At 31.8% G+C, this 20,346-nt stretch overlaps 2 protein-coding genes across 3 annotated transcripts; one reads left to right on the forward strand and one right to left on the reverse strand.

The window, feature by feature from the left end:
• Positions 1–1,396: 1,396 nt before the first annotated feature.
• On the reverse strand, positions 1,397–11,256 carry LOC134686665 (uncharacterized). Its single transcript, XM_063546339.1, has 8 exons — positions 11,242–11,256; positions 9,657–9,759; positions 8,376–8,544; positions 7,873–8,061; positions 6,987–7,228; positions 6,358–6,564; positions 2,758–3,142; positions 1,397–2,138 (listed from the first exon to the last, which is right to left on the reverse strand). The coding sequence occupies exons 1-8, from the start codon at positions 11,254–11,256 to the stop codon at positions 1,988–1,990; spliced, it is 1,461 nt and encodes a 486-aa protein (XP_063402409.1). The 3' UTR covers positions 1,397–1,987.
• Positions 11,257–12,441: 1,185 nt separating this feature from the next.
• On the forward strand, positions 12,442–19,670 carry LOC134686772 (uncharacterized). Of its 2 annotated transcripts, none has more exons than XM_063546519.1 (8): positions 12,442–12,609; positions 13,595–13,697; positions 14,342–14,510; positions 15,167–15,352; positions 15,834–16,075; positions 17,449–17,655; positions 18,196–18,414; positions 19,322–19,474. In XM_063546519.1, exons 1-8 carry the CDS (start codon positions 12,607–12,609, stop codon positions 19,348–19,350), a joined length of 1,158 nt encoding a protein of 385 aa, XP_063402589.1. In that variant the 5' UTR covers positions 12,442–12,606; the 3' UTR covers positions 19,351–19,474. The 2 variants fall into 2 exon arrangements, with proteins under 2 accessions (XP_063402589.1, XP_063402587.1); XM_063546517.1 differs by having other exon boundaries at positions 12,443–12,609; positions 18,196–18,556; positions 19,322–19,670.
• The last annotated feature ends 676 nt before the right edge of the window (positions 19,671–20,346 follow it).

Genomic DNA, 20,346 nt, shown 5'->3' on the forward strand with positions numbered 1-20,346 from the left:
TTGTTCGATCGTATCACAAACCGTCTTCTAAATGAGTTGTTTAAATGTTTTGCACGTAAACAAATTAATTTAACATGTTTAACTTCTGATAGAAACACTTTTTTCCAGTTAATCAAAACAACCCTCTGAGTCTTTGAAGCGGTGAACTCACTTTTTTCTTTTGTCGTAGAAATTTTCTCATTTCGTGCTTGAAAACATCAAATGCTATCGCTCTTTCATCTAGAAAACTATGTTTTCTTGGTAAATTTGTGGAGATCCTAATGATTTTTCCGCCTGATAATATACAATAGGAAATCCTCCTCAACCTTGCCAATTAGACAGGTTTTATATAATGAAGAAAACACCTTTTCTAACACCTGCTTAATATTTACGTTCAAAAACGAAAAATTCAACGTATTGTTCATTTATAAGATTTATCAATCTGATATTTTGGGAAGATCCTTTTTGTTAACATTTATCCAGACGAAAACTTCTCACATGAATCAAAAGTTGTTCATTTGGCTGATGTCCCAGATTTATCTGTCAAGAATAGTTTTATTAGAAAGTTTCTAGCAGCTTTACCCTTAACTGAGGGGGTACTACGACATTTTTTTTAATAAGAGTTTCATATATATATATAGTAAACAATCCTAAACTTTTGAAATTTAAACTTTCGATGTATAATTGTTTTAATTTCATTTCTTAAAAGAGTGCTGAAGAGACTTTAATATTTATAGAATTCAACGAAAGACAACTCCTGCATTTTTATTCATCTTTTTACCGTGAATGCCAATCAGACAAGATGTCGGGCATCGATGCAATACATCTTGAGGTTGCAGTCTTGTAATTGACTGCTCCATAGGCTTACATGCTAAACAGCTGATCTTTGAAAATAAAAAAATAAAAAATGCTACATAGAAAAAATATTTCATGTCCATATCATGTATGTACTAATGTGAAATTGTGATTTAATCGAGAAAAAAAGGGGGTCTTGCCACGAAGAATAAAAAGTTACGCAATCCTGAAGTCAAAACATTTTTTTTCTACTTTCTGTTTGCTATTTTTACTAGGCCGCAGCACTTCCAGTAAACATGATATCCTTCCACTTTCCTGGATTGATATCCCCAAAAGATGCAAGATTTATTTTAAAGTCTATATATATGTTTCAATTCAACATAAACCTATAATCAAACAGAAAAAATTGAGTTCAGAAAAAAATTCAGAACTATTTTGTTTCCCTCCATGTTTTGACATGCACCGGAAATTGGCGTTGTAATACAAGACTGGTACCTAATGTGTAGATCTATGGGCTTACTAAAATTTTCGAATTCTAAACAGAAAAGAAGGAATATTTGTTTATGTCCTCAGCACAATCTTGATTTTCAATATAGCTGATAAAAAACAAAATTGTGGTCGGACATATATGTGGCTGCGTTCAGGGGACGATCAATTGAATTTCCTGTGAGTGAAAGAGACCACAGGGAAGTGTCTATGAATTTTCGTGTTTAACCAATGAATCATTTACTTCATGTCCAAGATAATGAAATTAAACTACAGAACGGATTATTTCGTCCCGAGTACAGATACACGGTTACATACATGACCTATGAGCCATAGGAAATTGACGATTCTTGTTCCAAAAGATGCAGTATGAACCACAACTACACCTTACCGGCAGAATATCAACTACCTCGACCAAAAACTTTAACCGGAAGTGACAAAAAACCTTAACCTAAAGCGAGAACTGTCATTTTCGATGTATAGTAAACTCTCATTTGGCATTAAAATTAAAAAGATCATAACTACATGTAGCATAGGCAACATGTGTACTAAGTTTCAAGTTGATTGGACTTCAACTTCACCAAAAATTACCTTGACCAAAAACTTGGACATGAAAGCGGGACAAATGGACGGAAGAACGAACGAACGGAAGCACACACCGAAAAACATAGTGCCCCTAGGTCGGGCATAAAAATATTACATTTATTAAGTGTTTAGAAGTTTATTCTCAAATTCTACCAGGGTTAATATAACATGGTACGGAGAATGTATCTGGACTCACTAAAGTTTTAATGGCTGCAGCAGTAGCTGCTATTCCAGCAAGAGTACCAACAAATATAATCTCATAATTCAATACTTTCTCCCAAAGGGGAATAACTCTGAAAAACAATAAATAATAAGCTACATTTTTAGTTTTATGTTTCCTCAGGGTCTCTTAAAAATACAGTTATTTTATCCATTTATTCGATTACTTTTAACGTAACTAATGAACCGGTAGAGAAATGAATAACCAACGAAGACAACAACAGAACAGTTTTTATACTATTATTATAAACATTTTTAAGTCAGCGCAATGAGTGACAAAAAGTCTTATTATAGACTATATAAACGAGAAAATAAGTCAAGAATTTGTGTTAAAACTGCAAATGTTGTCCTTCAAAAAGCAACGGAAACAAGTGTGCTATAAATTATATATTTTTTAGATCGTCAAATATTACGCCAGTCATTTGTTATTTGGAGAGTTTTTGGTATTGATGGAAGATATTTTTCAGTTTTTTGAGGGTTTTTTTTTGCAGAATTTTTTTTTCAATTTTCAGTGTAACTTATTGCAATTTTTCATATTATTTAGGCCGTGCAATGTAAATTGTTGAAACATGTTTTTTTTTCGCTCTAGAATTCATTTGGTTGTTCATTGGTTGGGTTGCTGTACCTTTGACATCAACTCATAGTAGTTAAGTAATGTGACCTATCTCAACTACTTTAAATAACTTAACTTACATTTCCTCAATAAGTTCTCTGTCTTGTTCCTCATATGAATGTTGAGGAGAACCATTGACGTCTTTTATGTCATGTTTTGTGGTATTCAGATCTTTTATTAATGGAGTCTTTTTCGGTCTTTCTGTATGATTTTGCTCAGAGAGATCGCTTTCGTCTGTTGATTCAGCATTTTGATAAGAAATTCCGTATTTTTTGTGACTAGTTTGATTGTTTGATCCTTTAGCTAACTTGAGATAGAACACACACGGAAGGATATATGATAAAAGTGTTGTTGTCGAACCTCCAATCAAAGATAAAATTGCACCAAAGTGAGGAACACTTTCAGCAACAAATATAACAACCATTACAATTGCTGATCTCGCAATACAGCGTTTCCATGTAAAAGCTGCAAGCAAAAAAACATTATAAAAATAAAATTCAACAATATATGGAAATAAATTCAATAAAAAATAATAAATCTGTTACAAATCGTTTGAATTTTACGATTTGTATCCTTGACTTCTGTATTAAAAACTAGGACTGATTGTATTAGATCTCAATGTTAAATATACGCTGTCTCTAAACTAAGACTGATTGTATTAGATCTCAATGTTAAATATACGCTGTCTCTAAACTAAGACTGATTGTATTAGATCTCAATGTTAAATATACGCTGTCTCTAAACTAAGACTGATTGTATTAGATCTCAATGTTAAATATACGCTGTCTCTAAACTAAGACTGATTGTATTAGATCTCAATGTTAAATATACGCTGTCTCTAAACTAAGACTGATTGTATTAGATCTCAATGTTAAATATACGCTGTCTCTAAACTAAGACTGATTGTATTAGATCTCAATGTTAAATATACGCTGTCTCTAAACTAAGACTGATTGTATTAGATCTCAATGTTAAATATACGCTGTCTCTAAACTAAGACTGATTGTATTAGATCTCAATGTTAAATATACGCTGTCTCTAAACTAAGACTGATTGTATTAGATCTCAATGTTAAATATACGCTGTCTCTTAACTAAGACTGATTGTATTAGATCTCAATGTTAAATATACGCTGTCTCTAAACTAAGACTGATTGTATTAGATCTCAATGTTAAATATACGCTGTCTCTAAACTAAGACTGATTGTATTAGATCTCAATGTTAAATATACGCTGTCTCTAAACTAAGACTGATTGTATTAGATCTCAATGTTAAATATACGCTGTCTCTAAACTAAGACTGATTGTATTAGATCTCAATGTTAAATATACGCTGTCTCTAAACTAAGACTGATTGTATTAGATCTCAATGTTAAATATACGCTGTCTCTAAACTAAGACTGATTGTATTAGATCTCAATGTTAAATATACGCTGTCTCTAAACTAAGACTGATTGTATTAGATCTCAATGTTAAATATACGCTGTCTCTAAACTAAGACTGATTGTATTAGATCTCAATGTTAAATATACGCTGTCTCTGAAAGTATACTGTAGGGGGGGGGGGGGGGCGGATAAATATAAGGGAAACCTTGTTTCCGAATCCCTTAGTATTATTGTATCACTGTATTTATATGTGTGTCATGTACATGTACATGATTTTTTGAAATAAAATATGTTTAAAGTAAAGTATACTGTAAACCAACGAATATTCGCGGGAAATTTATTTCTAAGCAATTCCCGGCGATTTATTTCGCGATTTTTAAATTTTCATGACGTTTTTATATAAGGGAAATTTGCGATGATTCATATTCGCGTTATTTTCAAAGTCGCTCACTACAATAAGTTGGTTTATCCTGCGATTAGCAAACTATTGTACAAATAAAGTCTCATGTTACCCCACTTCCATGTTGAGCAAGCGGTAATATGAAAATTCTGTTTCCAAATCAGTTCATTTTGGAGTCCTCTTCGCGCTCCGCGTTTCAACTAAGTCGATTTCTTTGAGAAATAAGAGACAATGATTTAGATTTTATTAACTGAATTTTCATTTGTTAGAAGTAATTTAAGGATAAACACTATGTATGTATATTGTCAGAAAATATAAAAAATATTTGTACTCGCTACGAAACAGGTGAAAAGCTCGGGAGAGCCTCGCTTTTCGTCCAGTTTCTAACTTACAAAGACATTTTATATTTTCCGACAACATTCATATACCGTTTCTTGAGTTAAAATCAGTATAAATATATATTTTAATAAGTGCCATGTTGGTCATTAGTTGCAGACTGCACAGGGACCTGTTTATCATTTCTATTCGTTTCACTGATTTATACATATGTAAAGCAAAATTATATCCGGGTGAAATTTGATCCGGTGGAAAAAATGTCACAGTAGTTGTCGTTATTTTTTTAATCCGGAGGAAAATATTTCCCTGTGATATTTTTTTCCTTTGTCGTGAAATTCTATCTGGGTAGTTAACTTATTGCATAGTTATTAGAAAAAACTTAATCTTTACAAATGCTATGAAATAATAGTAGTGTATTTGAATTAATTTAAGCTAAATTGTTAAAAAAAAATGTATTTTAATGGGAAATAATTTCACAAATTATCATTAAAAATAAAAAATAATAATAATATCCGGAAATATTCAAGTAAATATCATTCTTTTATATAAAGAAAATTATTATGAAACACAAGAAAGAAAACCAGAAGTAATTTCAAAGATCATGATTGTGAAATAATATCATGATTCAATAAGGTACTAAGTGAAAAGTAAAAGTGAGTTGTTTTCGGATCTCAATACAAATATAAATTAAAAAGTAAAGGTAGAAATATAGTTGCATTACTACTTTTAACAGTAATGGAAGAATTTGAGTATGATGATATTTTCAACTATATAAATAGTTTTGTCTGGAGACAAAGATGCAGTTGTTGATTATATAGAAATCAGATAAATCGTAGCATAACAATGTATTGGAACAAAAGCAATTTCAACAGCTGGATAGTATTTATCTGTGAAATATTAGCTGTCTTATCAAATCATGTTTCAAGTCATCTTATCTCTTTATATAAGTGAATTATATATTAAAAAGATAAATTCAAGGAAAAATTTCACTATGAAATAGATTCAGGAATATATATTATATTAAATGTCTGTAAAATAAAATTGCTTTTAACTACCTCCCTTTGATTGATAAATTATGCAAATTTGTTCAACCTTTGTGAAACATTTTAAAATTATGGTCAGGTATATATTGATTGCGAGTAATTTATATAGTAGTTAATGGGATTCTATTTCACGAGGATCTGTGATATATGGCACGGCAAATATTTACCGGTACATATTATCCGTATAACATAGATAGATTTTCACTCCTCTGGAAAAAATCTACCTGTGAAATACCATGCCTGGAAAAAAATACTGGGACAAATTAACCCCAGCATAAAATATCACAGAGGAAGAAATAAACCGTTACACATACACATAACTTTGTCATAACAATAATTGTCAAAAACAAATTCTTGTTCAGAAGTCTGGAATTATAACAACCTTATCATTCAGGTTTTCTATGATGAAGTGCTTCTCAGCATGTAACAAAAGATATATTGATGTCTTTGGTGTCTAGTTTTTTGAAAGATGATTCCGTTATCAAAATTTCACTTTCTATAGAATTACGAAACTTACCTTTAGGAACACCTACCATAGCCTCTAGTCCCTGACAGACAGGGTTGATGAGTATTAGGTATCCAAATATTAAATGTAGAGTCATTAAAATATCTATGATGTATGTAATAGGTCCTGAGGTCATGTTCTTTACAATGTTTGGATTCAGCTTTTGTCCATAGACGAAGTAACCGGAAGTTGTGGTCGGGAGATACATCAACATGACAACTGTAACGATAAGACTATTTGTTAATATTTGCTGTTGAAAATCTTAATATTCTGATTTTACTCAAATTGTCGATTTTGCATGTTGAACGAAAGAGACTTCATGTTGTTAAGTTTTCCCTAAAAAAATTGAAATTCTTGTTTTTGTGTGGTTATTTTGTATGCATATATATATGTATTTGATTTTTGTATATGTGGATTTTTTTTAAAGGTTTGATGTATTTTATATGTAATCATTGTGTTAGCATCTCATTTGTTGTGTGTGGTTTTCGCTTCTTATTACCATGGTAAGTGTTTTTATGTGCTTAATTTTTGTTTTATTGTATTATGAGTTATTTCATATGTTTTATGTGTCTTTCCAATTGGCGTTCTTCTTATCTTTTTACCAAATAGCTTGAAAGCGGTTGACCATATCAAGTACTCACTAACATATCCTAACAATATTGCCCATTTAAAATCTGTCTTTTTCTTCATGTCAGCTATAAATGTCGGGAAAGCGGGATGACCACTAACCGAAAACACCAAGGTCCCAAAAGCTGCAGAAAACTTCATAAAATCAGTTGACGAATGTGTTACTGGTGGTGCAGATTTGTTATCGTGTAAAACTTGGATCAGAATCAAGATACATGCTATTCCTGTTGACAATGTCGCACCAACACCAATAGGCCTTCAAACACAAAACAAATGTTAAAACGGTTTAAATATACAGATTCGCGAAACATGTTGAATATTACAATAGGAGCGCCCTTGATATGAGGTCGGGAGTATGACAATTTTAATTTCGCAGAGCGGATCGAGTGTGGAATTTTTATGCAAAATAAGAAGTGTATCCGATTTTATGAAATTCTTGCTTGATTAAAAATCATTGCTGTGAAACCTTTTGATTATGTCAAAAATATATTTTGACGATTTATTAATCATGTCTCATAGACGTACATGTATCAAACATCGTCTGCGTACCCACAATAAACGTATAAGAAAACAAAAGAAATAACAAAATCTTAATGCATTGTTAAATTTCAACTTTTGATACGATGTGAACCACTTTTGTGTTATAAGTGTGATTTTAAAGATGTATGGTACATGTATACATATGTTCAAAAAATAGAAAATTAAGAACCAAAATTGCCGATAACGATTTCAATAACAATTAAATTATGCATGCAAACCCTAAACGTTGACAACTGGAGTAAGAATGTTTAACCAATAACAAACAAACACGGAAGGATCTGAACTGCGATGACATATGATATAATTATTTGGATTGGATTGAGTCGTTTAGGTTCTCCCCTAGTACATGTATATACTTACCAAAAGTCTGCAGGAGTACCAAGACATGTAATTGGTGTAAGTATAGCGCCAAGTATCAACAACCAATAACAGAACGAGATATCTTTAGTAACATCGGACATAAGATCTTCGATATTCTCGGATGCTAATATCAAATAAACAGTAGATGCACCAAACAGGGTGAAGTTAATGGAAAATGTCACCAAATGTCTGAAATCAAAATTATGGTGAGCACATTTTATATTGAAACAATTTAGTGTCTAATTTGTATGTTGATGATGGCAGTCGATTTTTTTTTATTTGTACATAAGAATAACCTAGATAAAAGTCAAAACGACTTAGTTAACACTTCGATAAGCTTTGAAATAAATTATAGATGCTTACCGCTCTTAACATTGGTTGCAAAAGCAGTTTCGGCACCATATGGTTTATTGAAACATGAAGCAGGGGAAACAATTCTAACGGACCGATCACTTAGAAGTATTTGTACATAAATAATATCTTTAATTGAAATTACTGCTCACCGTCCATGTTTTCCATAAGCTTTTTCTCCTATTACAGGATAAGGGTCAGGAACATGATTCCGGTATTCAGGGAACCTGTCTTGAATTATTATCCAGCTTTTCGCAATAATTGTTCCCGTGTATGATGAGGTTAAAGTAAATACTACAAGAAGTGGGATTCCAATCCAACCTAAAACCAAAGAGTTCATTAGATATTGATAAAATAAAAATGTTCAGTTTTCGTAACTTGATGAGACTTCAAAACAACAACAACAACAACAACAACAACAACAACAACAACAACAACACGACTGTAACGATAACATGTACAGGTCAATGGTAAACAGGTGTCATGCCATGCAGTGCTTAAATTCGTATTGTGCTTTTTTTTATGTTTTGGTTATTGTCTCTTTGTCGCACACAAAACACAATCTTTTATCTACACGTATACATATGTTTGATATATTTAATCTTCTACACTGCGTACTCTTTAGTCTGGTCTGTTGTAATAACTGTCTTCATGCATCCAATCATAACAGTGCATAATATACATACACATATAAATAGTGTAGTATGTTAAATAGCGAAACGAACGAAAGAAGACAAAACTGAGTGACAAGCAGAACGATGCTTGTGTTCGTCACAATCCTGATATTAGGTGTAAACTTTAAGTTTAGTTTTTTTAGACCTTCCAGAATCGTATAAAATATTTGTATCTAGCTTCCATTTTCAGGGTCATTATAATTCTTTCAGAAACGGTTTTTGATTAAGTCTTGAACATTTTTTTAACAATTTGTCAAGTTTTAAATCATCAAAACCAAACAAAAACACTGAGCTATCACTATTGAAAAGATCAGAACATTGACAATGGCCAATTCTCATTAATATTAAGGGGATTTTTGCTCAAACTAATTAAAATATTGATCTCTGATTACGTTCTACTATATATATGTAGTAGAACGTAATCAGAGATCAATATTTTAATTAGATTGTTTTTTGCTTTTTCTTTTAGATCCCAACCACATCCTCGTCCCATTTTCATCTCGCTTAGCTGAAGTATAAAATCAAAATATCATTGAGTCGTTTCTAGTTAGAATATATAGGCGTTTATGGAATCAAACAACCAGCAAACCAATATATATAACACGGTCTAGAATTGATGCCACTCAAACAGTAAAAAATATAAATCGTTATACACCAATTTTAACATATACATGTATACGTTTATATGAATAACGATACCACTTTTTCTGCACCAGATGCGCATTTTGACAAGATACCCCATATCCGTATATAACATACCTGTATCTTCTACAGCTTTAGGAAGAGCAAGAACACCACCTCCTGCTATTTCTCCTATTATAAAAACAGCTGTTGTCCAAATAGTAAGTCCATGATGACTCGTCTGAAATTTAAAAACACTGATGAAACTATAAACAAAATATATGTATGTGGGTAAGCATCAAAATATTTTATTGGTTACAAATCCAAAATTACAGTACTGTAACCAGAAGATATATATACTTACTGCATACTAGTACAAACGACAATTTACAAACCGGGCAAAATCGAACAAACAAATGAAGCGTTCCACATAGTAATAATACAAGTATGCAATTGAAATAAAAATAAAGGGACGTGGTTTGATTGTCATGAGACACATATCCACCAAAGTTCAAATGAATTGGATTCAAGAAATATAAACGATCTTTAACAATGATAAACATCCATACCGTATGAAGTCGGCTGTAAAAGGCCCCGACATGAAAAAATGCAACAATTTGTTTATCTGTTTAACCGTTATAAACAGATCTAAGTGATGCTATTTTGTGGTTATATGTTTGTTTTGCTCTTTCTTCTCGCCATTTCTCAATATATTTATTTTTGAAAATTAGGTGTTCGTTTCAGATCTTCGATAATAGAATGGAGAATGGAAATGGGGAATGTGTCAAAGAGACAAAACCCGACCATAGAAAAAACAACAACAGAAGGTCATTAACAGGTCTTCAATGTAGCGAGAAATTCCCGCACCCGGAGGCGTCCTTCAGCTGGCCTCCTAACAAATATATACTAGTTCAGTGATTATACCTTTTAAAATTAGCGAGCAACTTCATTATACCTTGTGAATATATTATTATAGCTTGGCAGATCTTAGACATCGTCTATTGCTCAATATATGTGTTGTCGGGTTGCTGTCTCATTTTTAAGTTTACATCAAAACTCCTTTGCATTATACTTCTTTCAACAAACAACCTCCTGGTGAAGTTGAATGTATTTGCATATTGAAGTCGTAAGCAATTCATATCTTCATTGAATGTAAAAATCAACAAAAATCTTTTGAAAATCTATTGAATGATTTGTTACCTACTTATGTCTATCTAAAAAAAAAAAAAATAGTTAAAGCAATACCAAACCCTTTTTAAAACAGCCATTACAAATTGAGGACAGAAGTCTTAATATCATAATTTGTCATACATGTGCTAATAATAAAATAATTTGAAGCGTTATTTCTTTGTTTCTTTTTTTTCTTTCTTTATCACATATAACTAGAACAACTAAAACAACTAGAACATTGTAGACATTCATATGGCAATAGGGTATTGATTTTACTACTCTTCTGTTGCTCGGTATTGAAGTGAACCAGTTTACTAATTATAATAATAGAGCTAATATCGGGAAGGGGGATATACACGATATTCATGTACAAAATACTGAAACATCGTTTCAACTTAGATAACTCTTGTCCAAAAGATATAGAGTATCTTTTATGTTCTTGTCCTCTACGGAGACTTTAAATTAATAATTCAAAATTAAACGTTTAATTCCATGCATGCACCTGAGATTTTATAAATATTTCGTTTCAATACAATCAAAAATGAATTCTTACCTGTTCATTACTCATTTTTCAAATTTATAGATTAATTTACCTCACAAGATAATGGGCACATGACCGTTTGCATTTACACTTTAGAGTACATGTGTACTAACAAAATGCATTTCAGAAACCTTCGACTTTGGACATTGTTAAATTTATATTTTCCTTATTCAAGTTGGACCTCAATATTAAAATGTATATATGATAATTTAGGAGGACGGAAAACGTAAATCATTGTTTATAACTTCAAGTGATTAGAAGTAAAATCGTAACTAGGGATATTCAATTACTATTTTGAATTTAACGTAAAACGGAACATCGTAATCACAAAACAAAAACAAAAAAAAGAAAGAAAGAAACAGAAGTTGATATAATTTAATATAAGATCAAAACGGTGTATCAGTTTGCCATCCTGCTGGTATGAATGAACACCAGGTGCAAATACATACGTTGTAGGTGATATCTATCTAGCAACATGTATCAATATGTATATAATAAAGTTAATCTAGTATACTGAGATATGAATCGAGACAAAATGCTGGTCATAATGACATTGATAAATATAACTTTGATAGATAAAGATGCAGTAATACTTTTTTTTACATTCGTTTCGTGGTACACGTGTCGGCCACGGTATACCCAAGAGGTATGGCGTTACAGTTGCATATCCTGAATAGAGAACGCACGTTAACACATACAGTTGACAATTCCCCATCACGAGACAGACGCAATGATATAGTATTCATTTTTCATTACCATATAAATACTTGTATGTAGCACATGTGGAGCAGAACCTAGTTACCCTTCCGGCGCAAATAAGATCAGCCTTGGTGTGTTGGTGGTGTTCAATTTACTCAGTCTTTTGTTTTCTATGTTGTGTTTTGTATACTTTTGTTTGTCTTAATGTTATACAAGTGATAAGACTTCAGCAACATATTGAATCTGAATCTGAATCTGTAAAATTATTACATTTTTAATCGATAAAAAAAAATGAAACGGTAAAAAGGATTTTTTCCCGCTTTGCTACAGCGTGAATATCTCTCTCTGAAATCTATGGGACGTCTTTGATTATTAACAAAGCTCCAAAGAATACGTCAAATAAAATTTTCCAGCGATGGGTCCTAATATAATGTATGTATGTCGATACTGAACAATAGAGTTCTACTTGCTTATGAAACTTCGAGTTAGCAGAGTACGCGAAAAATGGCGACGTCACAGCATATCATTGTCATAACGTCAAAAACAACAAAGCCGAAAGAGTGTTCATAGTGTTTTAGCTGAATCAACGTTGGTTCCAGAGGAGAGAAGATAATCAAAGGATGAGGTGTGTCGTCTTCTGATTTTAAATTATTTCAGGAGTACTCGGTTAGTAGTAAAATGGTAAGTAAGATTTTCTCCTTTCAAAAGGGCTATTTCGCGCGAAAAGACAAAGTAAATGATGGCAAAACAGGATTTAGTATCGGATCTTTATTATAATTCATGCAATTCAAAGCCTGCATAAAATGCACAAATTTATGAAAATAAGGAGATGTGGTATGATTGGCAATGAAACAGGTATCCTCCAAAGTGTCAACGAAGTGGATGTAAGCAATTATAAGCATAAGAAAGGCCTTCAACATTGAGAAAAAAAACAACATACCGTATAGTCGGCTATAAAAAGCCCGGACATGGAAAATGTGAAATATTAAAATGAAAAAACTAACAGCCTAATTTACAACAAAACAATATACGAAAACAAATAAGGCATGTCATGTCTTTTTATTTTTTTATTTTTTGGGTGGAGGGCAAAGAATAATATATGTGTTTATATAGCAGCTCCCTTGCGGGAAGAAAAACATACCGTATAGTCGGCTAAAAAGCCCCGACATGGAAAATGTGAAATATTAAAATGAGAAAACTAACAGCCTAATATAGCAGCTCCCTTGCGGAATTGTTTTAAAATTAGGAATGATGCACACGAAATGAAACTTTCTTCGTAGGAGTTGAAAATTAAAACTGAAATTGAAACTGGCAAAATAAAATTGTCTTTCTAAAGGAAGATTAAAATAAATATCATCATGCAAAAATTAATGTTATTCCAAAAGCTGGTGTTGACTACACTCAAACTGACAATATATCTCCGAATGATGTTAAAATTTCTACTTTTTTTTCTTGTATTTTTGCGAACTCTACAATTCATATTCTGCTAGAGGAAATCGTCACTTTGCTTGACAAACTTTAAAAAAAAGAAATACCATTGATTGATCAGCTTCTCGTGAAATTCAATATTGATAAAGTTTTAAAGTAATTTAACGTTGCTATACAGATAAAAGAAAATACAAATAAAAAAGTTAATGTTTAATATTATTCTCTTTATGTTCTTAAGACTGGCCCAAAAGGGTTGACAGTATGGACATCTTCCATGTTTATCATTGGAGCAATAGCCGGTATTGGAGTACTGTCCCTACCTAAAGCTGTAGAAGATACGGGTATGTACTAAATGTTTCCTCCAGGATAGATCTTTATAAGTCTATAAAGTAAATACAGTATTTAAGAAAATACAATGCTTGATTACCTTATAATGAATTGTTTTTCACTCTTGCTTATGATCAAATCGTAGACAACTGGCTCGGTCTTCTCGTAATAATATACTCGCCCTAAATGTGGATTGCCGTGGATTCAATACCCGGCTAGATCAATTCGTTAACTTGTAAAATGGCATTTGCTGCTTCTCCGGCCATTCTTACTCAGCATATAGAAATAATGGCAAAGCATGGCCGATTCGATTTAAAAAAAAATGTCTTATTGCGGACTGAGTCGGGCCGGACTTATTTGTAGTGAACTATCACGTCGAAAATATGACTCATCATATCATCACAGTTTGACCTGATATGCATGAGATATTTGCCACTGTGCGTTGAATGTATCGCCACCCCACATGGATAGATTCGAAAATGAATTTCTCTACTGTAGGTTGCTTAAAGAATATATTTTAACTGAGCATATACATTTACAAATTTATTACTCTGAGATTGAATCACCCAACTAAAGTAATACATTTTCTACAATATATGAGAATAAATATTTCTAATGTGTTTTTTTTTTTTTTCATTTTATACTCTTGTGTTTTTAGGATGGATTGGCCTGTTTTTCATTTTCGTATTCATAGTGAAGTCGGCATACACAGCTACACTGATAGGGAAATGTTGGGTGATGATCGAGGACAGATACCCCGAATATAGATCACACGTGCCTGACCCCTACCCAATTATTGGAGAGAAAGCATTTGGCACTTTCGGCAGGTATGCAAGGACATTATATTTATAGAGAGAATGATTTTATATGCATTGTCTTAAAATATAAAATTTATTTGCACAAGGCTTAAAAACAGTTTCATGTAGAATGCGATGGGTTGCCAAGTATTTCTATCATGTTTCGATCGAGAGGCGACAATATTTAGTTATCTTCTTCATACTGCAACTCCTACATGAAATATGAAAAAAAAATCAATTTTGGAATTTCAAACAGACGATGTAAATAGTCCGCGAATGTGCAGATAAAAATATTTCAGGTAAAGAAAATATAAGGAAACTATTAGTTTGCCCAATGCATCGATTGTAAGAATGGTTGTACTGTACTTCTTTTAGTTGATCTTACCGGACCGAGTATGTACCTTCGGCTGTTGTCTGCTCTATGGTCGGGTTGTTGTTGCTTTGACACATTCCCCATTTCCTTTCTCAGTAAAATAAAATAGTAGTCGATTTCACAAAAATAACTTGTGACTAGGGATTGATCGTAAACTGAATTGTTTCAATCATAAGATTTCTTTTTCAAAATCGATTCCAGAATGACAATCTGTCGAAAATGATATGCTCTGTAGATAAAAGTCCGCTGTATAGAAATAGACTATTATAATTTCTTCATTTTTGTGTAAAACAAATTTATTCTATTCTTCCAGGAACTTAGTTACAGTTACTAACAGTATTTTCAACTTTGGAACGGCTGTTGTGTTTATGGTACTTGCTGCAAATAACGCCGTAACATTACTAGCGAACTACACAGACGTCTCTTTCTGTTACTGGTTACTGGTTCTGAGCGTTATCTTGGCGCCAATGACATGTCTTGGAACGCCCAAAACCTTTTGGTAAGATTTATTTACTCAACATTTCTATGACATGGTTAGAAAATGAAATTGAGATGGTTGAATTAAAGTCAAGTTACAGAAAAAAGGAGACGTCGAATTTTTAAAAATATTTGTAAAACAGATAGTTTAATTTGTATAATTCATTGTGACTTGGATGAGAGAGTTTTCTCATTGGTACTTATACCACACATTCTTATTCATATTGATTCTCTTGAATTAAAACTTGAGAATTAATAGATCTGTCTTTTTTTCATATCTGAAAGGTAAAGGAATTAGTATTCTTAGAACACTTGTGCATTTAAATATAGAATGCACGTACATTCAGCGAAAAGTATAAATGAAAATCGACAATTGATCATACTTCTAAAACTAATACACATAATAGATCAATCTTAAAAATTAATCATAGTCAAAATCTTCGACTTCGTTTTTGATAGTATTGTGTTTGTAGTTTTGCTACTAGTTTTTATCCTATTTATAGGTATATTGGAATAGGTGCAACTATATCTACAGGCATAGCTTGTGTGCTGATAGTTATCCAAACAGTCATGGACAAACACAAACAAACAACCGTATATCATTCCGAAACAAGTACATTGAAGATATTTACAGCCTGCGGAAAAATGGTATTTGCTGTAGCAGGTCACTCAATTTTTCCTACAATTATTACTGATATGAAGAAGAAAAAAGATTTTTACAAAAGTGCTCTTTTAGGATATGGAAGTAAGTTAACTATTATTACATGGTATTTTTCATATCAGATGTATTATCAGCCCAAGGTTCAATGTCAGCCCATATTATATGCTTCAACAATGGAAAAAAAATAACAGTTTCATATATTGATTCTTTCAAGTGGTTCTCAAGTAGAAGTTCAAAGAGTGAAAAGTTAACGGATGTCACACGACAAAATGTTATATATCCGATATGATCTTTCTATCCTGTATTTATTTTTTTATTTTTTTTTGGAATTTTACTTAATATATTTTTAAAACTACATGTATGTTAGAATTAAAACATGACTTTGTTTTCAAAGCGAAAGCAGGACGTCATAATAGAATATAACATAATACATATATAATATCAATAAAAACAAGGTAATAGTCCAATCAATCTAGCATAAATTTGAACCTAACCCGAAAGTAATTGCAACAGAAGATTTTTTAAGTTTTATTCTTTAGCATTATACCCCAAATATACACAGAAAAAAGTCTCATAAAATCTGACTTGAGGAAGACTAAAAAAATCACCATTTAAAATTCCTATGGAGATTTTCATTGAAAAGGGAGATAACTCTTGCAAAAAAGGCAGAAATATCAATAAAAATTGATACAAATATGTAACTTTACCCCTTCTATTTATCAGAATGTATTGATTCTTGATTTTTTAGTGGTCTTTAGAGTATAAAAAATAACTCTAAAGGTGTTTCCATATCTTTGATCAAGCTACAAAATGTATAATCAAGATTTCATAATTCATTAGTTGACCATTTATTGAATTTTTCAACATGTAAAGGTAAAGAATCTCAAACTTAATCAAAATAATTAAACATGTATTCTTCTTTTTGTGGTTTAAATAATACCAAATATTATCATTTTTTTTTTTAAATGGTCACAAAGCTTCAAATTTGCAATTTCTTTAATGAAAAATGCATGAAAAAAATGAAACTACCCATAACACTAACGTTTTGTACATTTCATGAGCCGAAGATTACATTTGTTGTATACAATTTAGTCAAATACAAACTTATAACCCCATCGAAGTATCATACTTTACATAAATTTCAAGAAAAACAACCAAAAAACTGACCAAGAAAGACTAATTTTTTATCTCCCCTTCCAATGTTAATTTCCGTTAATTTCCATAGGAAATTAAAAATGCTGATTTTGGGTTTTCCTCAAGTAAGATTTTTTGGGACTTTTTTCTGTGTATATAATTTTCAAATTTTGCATACAATCTTGGTTCGGTGAGGCTCCTGACTTAGGACAGGCTGAATATCAGTAAAACACCTGGGATGTATTTTATATCAGTTAAACAAAGGGTTAATATAGCTATCTTTTTTGGATCGTTCAATTCCTTTCTTCTTTTATCGTTTACAGTTGTATTGTTGATGTACCTGCCCACGGCACTCTCTGGATACCTGGCGTATGGACGAGATGTAAATGTGAATGTACTTAAAAGCCTGTCTGTTGGTAATCTTGCTCACATTACAGAAATCCTGATAACAATCCACCTTCTATTCGGATTTGTCATTTTTATGAATCCTATTTGTCAACAATTTGAAGCTATTGTTGGTGTCCCGGAAGGTAAGGAGTTTTATAACTTTGTACTTGTTTAGCTTTATAACTATTTTGATATGAGCGTCACTGTTGAGACTTAAATTGTATGAAACCGAAACGCTCGTCTTGCGTACACAATTATAATCCTGGTACCTTTGATAACTGTAAAAGTGACAAAATTAAAAAAAAAATATCTTCAAAGTAAAAAGTGTTACTATCATTTTCCAGATAACAATGTGTTTATTCGATTTTATAGAGCATAGAAAGCACTTGTGAATTGCTTTAAGCTTCTTAACGCATTTTGTGAAGTTGGCAGTATTTCTTATCGTTAATATTGCAAATTAATTAGATGCCTATCAAATTATTTTCTGTTGGGATGTGTTTTTTTTTCTTTATCTTTTTGAGTTATTGGAAAGTAAGTATTGATTTTTCAAGTATAATGTAATGTTTATGTTAGAAAACAAAAATGTGGAACATTCTCCTTATAAAAAATCAGAAACTGACTATATCTTCGAGCATAATAAGAGTTACAGTCGAATATACATTTTTTCCTTTATTCATTTCCAGAGTTCACGTGGAAAAGATGTGTGGTTCGTCCTATAATTGTATTAGCAGTCCTCTTCGTTTCTGAAAGTGTACCTCATTTTGGAACGGTCCTGTCCTTAGTTGGAGGTTCTGCCACGACGTTATTAGCCTACGTTTTCCCATGTGTTTTCTATATGAAACTCTGTAGAGATGTAAACGAGGAGCTAAAACTTGACCCACATCACGTGATTAACAAAGAAGGTACGTTGACTCAGAAATCAATCGAGTATTCTCCGTTATTAGACCATTTGACTGGAGAGGAAGAAAGTGAGGGTGCGTTTGAATGTGAAACATCGGAAGCCAGTTCACCGGCGTCTTCAAGAACAAGAATCAGCGAGCCAATGTGAGTATTCGTACATGTAATGTTTCATCGGATGTGAATGAGTATTGACAAAAGTACCTGTTTAAAAGATATAAATAACCACATGGTGATCTGAATTGTCTTGTATCATTTACCGAAACTTTGCAATACACCTTAATGCTATTTCTCCGCCATTGCTGGACATCACACAGGTTCCCGTTCAATTTTGACGACACATTGCGAAATATCTGACGCCACAATGGAAATGTGATTGTTGTATGACGTCAATAACGCTAAGATGTTTAGTAATGATGAGAAATAGATTCTTCAACTTACACCGTGTTTGACTTTATTATTCCGCATACAAGATTTAAAAAACGCGTTGACAATTTTTATCAAACAAGTCTACACATTTAGTTCCTTAGAATATAATTCTTAAATTCATTTTTAAGGAGTATATTACAAAAAATCATTGATGACGCCCCGGTCACATGATGACAAAATGATGCTCATATAAGTATGTCTAAAAGCTGAAAGAAAAAAAAGATTAAGCCAGTGAGAAGACGTGGTACATCCAAAGTTAAATTATAAATTGATCAATATGACCTTAGAAACCATTTATATGCTTAATTATGTTTTACCAGTGTATAATTTTCACAAATTATGATTCACCCGTGTCAGAATTTCACAATTAAATATTTGTCCGATACTCAACTTTCCCGTTCTTGTAAATGATTCAGTATACATCCTTATATTGAATGATATTCAAAATGATGATAACACAACTGATTTTGTATCTACTTTCAGCGTTATTCCAATGTGGCAGAAACTTTTAAACACCAAGATAGTAATAATTGGCATATTAGGGGGCACGGCAGCAACAGTGTCCGCCATTATTGATATTACAAATCCAGAGAGTTTGTCCGTTCCATGTTATGTCAGTTTACAAGGAGCAGGAACATGAATTACGTTTACCTCCATTGGTTTTCTTTTCCGTGTCTAGTTCTAGAGAACACAAAGCTAGTAGAGGTATATGAAGGTTTATGTAAAAACCAGAAGAAGATATACGTTGAATATCAATTGAAAAGACAAATGATTAACAACTAGTTAGGCTGCAAAGATTCAAGGTTATAAATGATTGTAATTGATATTTGAAGAATCATATTATTTATGGCTGTTCGCTGATGATTTTTTTAACACTTTGTCAGATATTTGAAATCCTCTTGTTGTATCAATTGTTTGTCTTTTATGTAATATAAAATGTTAAGCCATTTTTGAAATTCTTGTTATTTTTTCATATTTCTTGATAGATAAAGAAAAGTGCTAAACGTTAAATGTAAAAAAGAACAGTTTCCAGCCAAATTTTTTAAGGCGCATAACTAAAAAAACAAGGACACAAACCTTTATTTTTCTGTTTTTTCAATTTCCGCTTTTCAAAACTTTCACTGTGGAACAGCCTTGAAAACGATATATTTTTAAAAAATGCGAACAGCCAGCCTTAAGAAATGGTTTGTATGGGGAAATAAAGGCCTTATATTTCTTCCTGAGAACAACGCCTCTCATTGATATTTAATAAACAAAATAGGTTTGTGATCACTAATTATACTTTGTTAAATGCAGTGTGCACACTTTATACTTTTGTAGAAGTTTCTGTTACAAGCTGTACTTTTTATTTTGTACATTTTACTTAGAATGAAAAATTATATTTAGTTTATTATGTTTACTACTATACATGAATCGTAATTTGTGTAAGCTTTCATTGTACTAATTGTATTTATCTTAGGCCGTGTTCACATTGACCTAAATTCGGTGTTGTGTTAGTGTAACTCACA

This window comes from Mytilus trossulus, chromosome 10 (assembly GCF_036588685.1).
Source record: "Mytilus trossulus isolate FHL-02 chromosome 10, PNRI_Mtr1.1.1.hap1, whole genome shotgun sequence".
In the NCBI taxonomy this organism is placed as follows: Eukaryota; Metazoa; Mollusca; class Bivalvia; order Mytilida; family Mytilidae; genus Mytilus; species Mytilus trossulus.